This window comes from Monopterus albus, unplaced genomic scaffold, assembly GCF_001952655.1.
Source record: "Monopterus albus unplaced genomic scaffold, M_albus_1.0 scaffold41.1, whole genome shotgun sequence".
Lineage (NCBI taxonomy): Eukaryota > Metazoa > Chordata > Actinopteri > Synbranchiformes > Synbranchidae > Monopterus > Monopterus albus.
In genome coordinates, this window is record NW_018127921.1 from 3,586,878 (window position 1) to 3,594,816 (window position 7,939).

Here is a 7,939-nt window from a genome sequence, read left to right on the forward strand (position 1 = left end):
TTGATATAATTTGACCACTGACAAAGATTCATGCCCATCCCCACTTGTACTGGATATAATAGACCTCTTTAATTAACTTGTGTATCAAGCCATGCCATTGACTTTTACTAGTGCAATGTGTAAAATATTCACGGCTGTTTTTGTTATCAGCCATATAAAGATTCTTTATATAGCAAAAACAAATCAAGTTTCAACATGCATTTAAACCTTTGAACCATGTAAAATCATCTGTATTGATGTGACCTGGTGCTTTTTCGGTGGTGATGCCACTGCTGGGCATCTTTGCACCTTATAAAGCAATGCCTCTTATCAGGCCCCAGTAAACTTAATTTTGAAGTCAGAGGAACACCTAGTTAATTGAAGTCACTTTCTATATCGGAATTGTTGTCATTTCACCTGAAAAATGTATTATTTTTTTGAAGACGGATTTCAAATCTGGAGAGATATAATTGGGTCAGTAGATCACAGTTGCTGGCTTACAGAGCTTTGCTGCTGCCATTTATAATTATGAGCAAGAGGTTGTCTTTCTAGTTGCCTGTAGCTCACAAAATGGACTCTGTCTTTCTCATAACACAAAATATTACTGCTTCTTCACTGGCCTTATGATTACCAGAACATACCGGGTTATACTGAATCACATTGACATTAAGAGGACTTTATTTCTCTAATCTGTTGAAGTCATGAGATGCTTTTGAGAGCCACAGTAAGAGTTCTTGTGGCCAAGTGTTATCTGCTGAGTCAGTTTGGTGCCTTTGTCGTCGTAGTTTTGATCTACTCTCCCTTCTCTAGGTTTTACTCTATTGCTCAAAACTAGTGTTGTCACAGTTTTCAACAATACAAGCTTGAGGATTTTAGAACAAAGTTTAAAATAAAACATGATGGAGAGGAAGAAAGTCATTTTGAGAATCGCTCTTTATTGAAAACTGCATTTGAGTAACGTCACCCCATCACATTGATGGGTGAAAAACCTTGATATGTGTACTGTAGAAGCTAGCTTTTTTGGGAAATGTCAATACAGAGACAGATATACTGTTTTTGTTCTACATCTAATATTTACCCTTTTCCCAGAAAACTTCATAATTTATGCAGACCACATTAAACAGGTGTAATATGTAGAAGTGACCCTGTGAAGATAGACTATGTAATTTGCTTGCTTAATCTGTCTACAATGGAGAATGAGTGCTTTTCACCTCAGCATAGCTTTGCTTTTCAGATAAGTTCTTTCCTCATGTTTATCCTTGAATTTACTATCACTGACAATTCTGTAAATATATGTGAAACCTAAGTGTCCCAGGATAGTTTTATACATGGTTCTTATTTCTTGTCTGTCTTCCTAAAAATGTAAGAATCAAGAAGATTTTACTCCACATACACACAGGATGAATTAGCAGTTTAAAATCCATGTGTCATTAATTGTGATGAATAGCATTTTATGTTTTTTGTACATGAGGATAGATTTCACCTCTGCTTCTTGGATATTTCGTGTTCAGGTCTGCATGACATATTTCTTTGTCTGTGCTAGGGTTGGGGCCAATACACAGTCACCTGAGAATTTAAAGGGAATCTGATGTTAATGTCATAAATGTTTTTCTTTTAATTGAATTGTTCTGCTTTCTGTTAAGTCTTTGCCATAGTGAGTGGCCAAACCCCAACCTTGTGACTCAAAGTGATGGTGAATTGAACCCAGCCCTGGTGTGCACTATGTGTAGTTTAGAGGTTTAATGGTTGGGTTGGGGGGGGCTATTGGGCTGCCTCGAAACCAAACTCCACCCTTCGTTTTGACACCTTTCAGCTCACGAGGATCAAGGATGAATGGAAGGAAAAGGAGGAACACTTTGTGCACCACTGCTTCCCCACCATGCATGACCAGCGAAGATTTACAACCACCACTACTTCTTCCTCCACTCCTCCATCTCTTCTCTCCTTCTCCACCCATCCTTCTCTCTGTTCATCTTGCCTGCCTGACTAAGAGCAGTGGATGGAAGACCCTGACCTGTGTAAGGCTGTGTTTTCCAAACCTTTCTCATAGTAACTAAAGGTGAAAGAAAAACTTTCCAAATTGCTTTTATTTTTTTTATTTTTTGTGAACGTGTGTGATGCTTTTTTTTTTTTTTCTTTTTGAAAAGAAACAATAAAATGGCCTGCATGACCCCCAGATAGAATAATAACCCCCCCATTTTGTTTTGTTTTTTGCCCTTGGCTCACTGTGCTGTGTACGTTGAGTTTAGAGATGAGATTTTATAGGGTATATTTGGTGTTTTCCTCCCTCTTATTCTCTTTTTTTCATTGGTAGTATGTTTGTAAATGTCTGCTTTTGATTAAAGATTAGATGGTGTTGTAATAAAAAAAAAGTTACTGGGGTACTCTGCATTTGGTGAATTCCTCTACCCATTTGAATGTACATTTTTGGACTGCAGAATGTTTTTCATAATGAATATCTATTTTTAGTTAATATTTTTTTAGCTAATGGCTTTAGTTCTTTTTTTCTTCAAAGGGATACATTTTCTACAAGGTAAGATCAATTGAAGGTATGTATGATTTTGCAATGTGCTCTGAGTAGAGGATGGGAGAATATCAGACTTTATCAACAAGCTGAACTATTGTGCTGGTAAAGGCAGCTTTGAACCTCACACTGTAAACCAAAAAAAAAAAAAGGACGGATAATGTTCACAAGTGGTTTCAGATGTTTGTGATTACACTAAGTAGTCGGCACTAGAACATTTCCCACCAAATTGTCTTTCGAGTCTCTACTATGTTTTGTTAATGTGAAATGCATTCATTCAAAGATTTGACCCATGTTTGTTTTATCAGCCATTGTAGTTTAAGCCTACATGTAATTGGTCTTTATTCAAATACCAATCATGTTTGGTGAAAATTTGCCATTTGCTCCTACGTTCCACAGGGCCATGTTTTTGTGTGTTTGCTTTTAAAACTCTTGCCTCATAAAGGCCTAATTCAGTACAGCTTGTTTCTATACATTCTATACATGTTTTATGAATTATGGAGCAAAACACTAACTTCGTCATATTATGCAGTGCGCTGCATCTTTTATTCGACCGTCCATTTGTTTGTCTTGCGTTGTTGAAATAGAATGTCAACACTTTGTCATACAGAGCTTTTAAATGATAAATGTAATGGATTTGGCACATAAGCAATTTTCCTTTTGTTTTTATTTTCTTTACAGGCTCAAATCAAATTTTTTACTAATATAATGGACTTAGTTGACCTAGATGTATGACTTTGAATAATAAGCCCAAACCAATTTTTCACTTGGAAAAAAATACTCAAGATTTGTGGCAACAGTGTTTCATCAGAGGTTGTCATAATGCTTGTTGTTAGATTTGTAATCCAAAACAAATGACTACGGACAGAATCACCACCTGATAATAGGTTAACATGTCCACAGTGCCTCTGTTTTCTTCTTCCTTCTCCTAACCTGTTACAGCTTAGTGTTTTGTTTTGTTAATGGATGTTTCTCTGTCATGTTGGTTCATATCACCATGACACCTTCTAAAATATTGCACCACCAAAGGTATGTACCTGATGTATAAATTGTGGACCCCATCCTCCTCCATTGTAATGGCTACAGTAATCACCCAGAACTTTAATGAAAAGATATTCACATTGTAATAGTAACTAAGCATTTTTATACCCCCGTCTTTGAACTATGCTCTTGTTCTAACAGTATACTGAAAGCTCTCTGCACCCGTAACCCTGTAAGATCTGTAAATGAGTTTTTTTTTAAATGTAAATTGGGTTTTGATACAAAAAATGTGAAAAATTGAACTTTTGCACTTAAGAGGCAGATTTTTGCATGATTCTTTTTGACATTTTAAGCCCCTACTTGGCCTTGTTTTTGTTTTAATATTATTGTGGCTGACTTGACCATGTCGTACAGTTGTAATTTGATGGACATCTTTTCCTCTTCTGTTGCACCAGCAGGGGCATGACGCTTTACAACTTTATGTACATGTACATTTTAGCACAGCTCCACCTAGTATGAACCTAAACAGAGGTCTACTCAGCCAGAATAAGAACATGTATACAGATCTCTCAGTAACAACAGTTTGGTGTCACATGTAGTTGCCTTGTGTTGACATCTCTCCATAGAGCTTAAGGTAAGTGTTTTCAGGTCTACATCACTGATGAAGAAACAGTCCAGAGGAAATCTGGATGAAGCTAGGTTAAACCAGACCAACGCTCTACCTCTGACAAGATGCTGGAAAGTATCTTTGTGTGTTTTCAGTATTTCACTTGAGTGGTGTAATGTAGAATGTTTTCATTAGTTATATGATCTGATCTTTAGCTACCTTTACACTGTGGAATAGATGTTTAAATTTAAGCTAAGGGCCCAAACTAAGACCCAATGTAGGGAATTGTCCGCCTTTGTTGAATTTTGTAGTTATTTTTATGTGTGTAAATCAGAATCAGCTTTATTGGTCAGATGTGTTTGACAAGTGGAATTTGACTAAATATAAATAATTGTAAAAAGGCGGGGACTCTCAGGGCTACATAACTTAAAATTTTTACAGTAGCTGGAGAACTTGTATATCCTGCTATTATAGAATAGGGGGGTACATTTTATTTTATTTCCATTCCAGACTTTTGACATCCCTGTTGCTAATGATGTCTTGTTCTGAATATACATCTACTGTTATAGATACATGGAGCCCAATTAAATGGTCAATAGTCTAAACAAATAAAATATTTCTGAATTCAATTTGCTCTTGTGACTTTATGTATTTGCGTATTTACTAAGGTCATTAGATATGGGCAAAATGTTTTGGCCCCTAGTTCAGTAATGGGGGCGTTTACAAGCCGGAAGGTTAACGGTTCGATTCCCGGCCTGTCCAGTCCACATGTCGAAGTGTCCTTGAGTAAGACAGAGCCTCCAGTTTCTCCTGGTGATGTGCGAGTGTGAATGGGTGAATGGCCAAGTAGTGTGAAAGCGTTTTTAGTGTGCTGCAATGCATAGAATAGCGCTATACAAGTATAAAACCATTATGTAAGCTGAAGCCAGTTATTTTTTTTATTCAAAATGCTGCCCAAATTGGTGGTGTATAGGTCAAAATATTAAAATGACTTCATTTTTTAGCTAATAAAAAATACACAACGGACAATTGAGGTGGTCTAACATAACAAGATTGTGTTGAAAAGGATTTTTTTTCAATCGCTCCGTTTTCAACCAAATTAGACCACATTTAAGCAAAGGAAGAGCTCAGAAAGTCAGGAAATTTGTGAAAGTCGGCTGCTGTAATTTGATCAAATTAGTCTGTAATGTTAACAGATTTGACAGCGGAAATGACATTTGGAGCGTGTGTGGGTAGAAGTTATTATTCACAACAAATATATTTACTTATTCACAGATTAGTCAATTAGCAGTCTGTTTTCCGTCTTTGTTCCATAGCCATTGTTATGGTTTAGGGCAGGTTAAATAGGCTATCTGGTTGGAATAAGGAACACATGATACAACGGAACTGTAATGTCTACTTGTCCCATTCCTATCGGAGCACTAAGGATGTTGCACTTTCAACTTCCGGCACTTGTTTGACTCGCAGTACGAAACAAGGTTGCGTGTTATATAGATAACACTTTTAATGCTTTAAATGGCCGCGTTATTAAATCTAGGTAGGTGCTGTGGAACAAGAGTCCTATAAAGTTTGCTGGGAGATCAACGTCACTGTACTATGTTCAAAAAGATGACTGAATTTGGTCCAGATTCCGGGGGACGAGTTAAGGTAACGCCATGCTAGTGTGCGTTCTGAAACAATTCATTCGCTTTATCTTTTAAATAGATACACTGGCCGAGTAGAGGCATTTTGGTAGCTTATATAAATCAGATAGTATGGCAGAAATATGCTGTTACAGTATACTTGTTTTTCAATAGCACATGTTTATGAATCAATGTGTTTTCTGTGTGATGTGTAGGGAGTGACTATTGTGAAGCCCATTGTGTTTGGAAACGTTGCTCGTTACTTTGGGAAGAAGAGAGAGGAGGATGGACACACACACCAGTGGTCAGTCTACGTGAAGCCTTACAGAAATGAGGTCAGACATCAGTTCACATCAAAGCTGTTCAAGGCTGTTAAATACTGCAGTTTATATTTACACACTGCAACTAGTTGAAAATATTAGGGCAGCCATTTCTGCTCTCAGGTTAAAAATTGTTCCTTAATTTTGTTTATATGTATACATAACATTGCCCTACCAGGATATGTCTGCTTATGTGAAGAAGATCCAGTTTAAGCTACATGAGAGCTACGGTAACCCACTGAGAGGTGAGTAGACCATTATGTTACAAGTTTGCACCTGAAGCATAGGAGCAGATATATAATGGCAGTATAAAGCTTTCACGGTGTGACTGAGTTGGTGGTCCATCTAGTTTATTGTGGTTTTTCTGCTTTCCAGTGGTGACAAAGCCTCCATATGAGATTACAGAAACGGGCTGGGGCGAGTTTGAGATTGTCATCAAGATTTTCTTCATTGATCCCAATGAGAGACCTGTAAGAGCCATCACTAGTTATCAGAAATTTTAAATACTGTGTTTCAGCTCCATAGTTAATGCTAGAAGTATGTAACTGCTTTGCATCTTAATACTACATTCTCAACACATAAGAATTAGTATTTAGTAGAAAGTGTTGCTGATTCTTTGATGGTGTTCTGTGTTTGTCTGTGTCTTAGGTGACACTGTACCATCTGTTGAAGCTTTTCCAGTCAGATTCCAGTGCCATGCCTAAGAAGACAGTTGTCTCTGAATTCTATGATGAAATGGTACAGTGCTTTCATGCAGATGCTTATGACCATGGGTTTTCACCCTTGTGAAATTTATACTTTCAAACTGTTTCAACTACATGGTATTAGTATTTTGACGTAATAGATGAAATGACCAGAGAGGCTTAGCTGGAAATTAAGGATTGTGAAACTGATACACCTGAATGTTTCTCAGATCTTCCAGGATCCTACAGCCATGATGCAGCAGCTACTGACTACATCAAGACAGCTGACCCTGGGAGCATACAAGCATGAGACAGAGTGTATGTGCACTTCATACACAATGAACATAGAAACACAGGATTCAAGTGTGTGTATAAAGGCTAGTGTTGTCACTTTAGTTTTGACTAGTATGTGATGCTGTGCTGAAGAGTAACGTACACATGATTTGAGTTGCTATAATTGTGCTTATGTCCACACCTTCCTGCATCCGCAGTCAGTGAGCTGGAGCAGAGGACCAAGGAGAAAATGGAAGCAGCAAAGAAAAGAACCAGTCAGGAGATTGCAGAGCTGAAAGACAAACTCAAAGCCAGCAGAGAAAGCATCAACTACTTGAAGGCAGAGATCAGGAAACTCGAGGAGGACGGAGACCACAAGGAGCATTGAAAAATGTACTAACACAACACACACACGGACATAATTATCCGGCAGGACTTCTGACTTCATCCCTGCTTTGGAAAAGAGAGGAAAAAAGCATTTTTAACTTAAACTTCCAATACTGGATTGTACCAAGACCTTAATATTAGTGTTTTGGTTGTTTTTTTACAGCGGTACACAAAAAAACATCAGAATCTTAAGAGTGTTCTAAGCTGACCTGCTTTCAACTGAAACAAAGATTTTGTAATTACCTGTTATTGCTTTTTTATTTGTTTTTTTTTCCATGTTGGCTGAATTAAAGTGGAAAAAAATCCTTCTTTTTTCTGATTTGTTTATATTTATGAGTTTTTAGTAGACATCTTGATTTATTGAAACCAGACTTGCCCTTATCAGTGAAACCTAATGTAACATCACATTTGCATAAATAGTTTTTAATGTGAATAGCTAATTTGTTGTTTTTTTACTCATCCTATCATTTTCTATGTAAAGTAAATACACTCCCTGACAAAAGGCTTGTCCTATGAGGACATAGTAACCTAAAATGTCATATAACTTTATTTGTAATCATTCA

At 37.1% G+C, this 7,939-nt stretch overlaps 2 protein-coding genes across 3 annotated transcripts in view; both read left to right on the forward strand.

Annotated features, from left to right (window-relative positions):
* cpsf6 (cleavage and polyadenylation specific factor 6) overlaps window positions 1-3,152 on the forward strand; it is a 17,187-nt gene extending 14,035 nt beyond the window's left edge. Inside the window, exon 11 of the mRNA XM_020599440.1 lies at window positions 1,793-3,152. The gene's annotated coding sequence lies outside the window, so the exon portion shown is untranslated. The remainder of the gene's footprint in view (window positions 1-1,792) is intronic.
* A 2,302-nt stretch (window positions 3,153-5,454) lies between these two features.
* On the forward strand, window positions 5,455-7,680 carry yeats4 (YEATS domain containing 4). 2 transcript variants are annotated; one of them, XM_020599564.1, is made up of 7 exons: window positions 5,455-5,738; window positions 5,929-6,048; window positions 6,212-6,278; window positions 6,409-6,503; window positions 6,682-6,771; window positions 6,947-7,093; window positions 7,208-7,287. In XM_020599564.1, the coding sequence occupies exons 1-7, from the start codon at window positions 5,688-5,690 to the stop codon at window positions 7,283-7,285; spliced, it is 648 nt and encodes a 215-aa protein (XP_020455220.1). In that variant the 5' UTR covers window positions 5,455-5,687; the 3' UTR covers window positions 7,286-7,287. The 2 variants fall into 2 exon arrangements, with proteins under 2 accessions (XP_020455220.1, XP_020455219.1); XM_020599563.1 differs by having other exon boundaries at window positions 5,459-5,738; window positions 6,947-7,034; window positions 7,208-7,680.
* The last annotated feature ends 259 nt before the right edge of the window (window positions 7,681-7,939 follow it).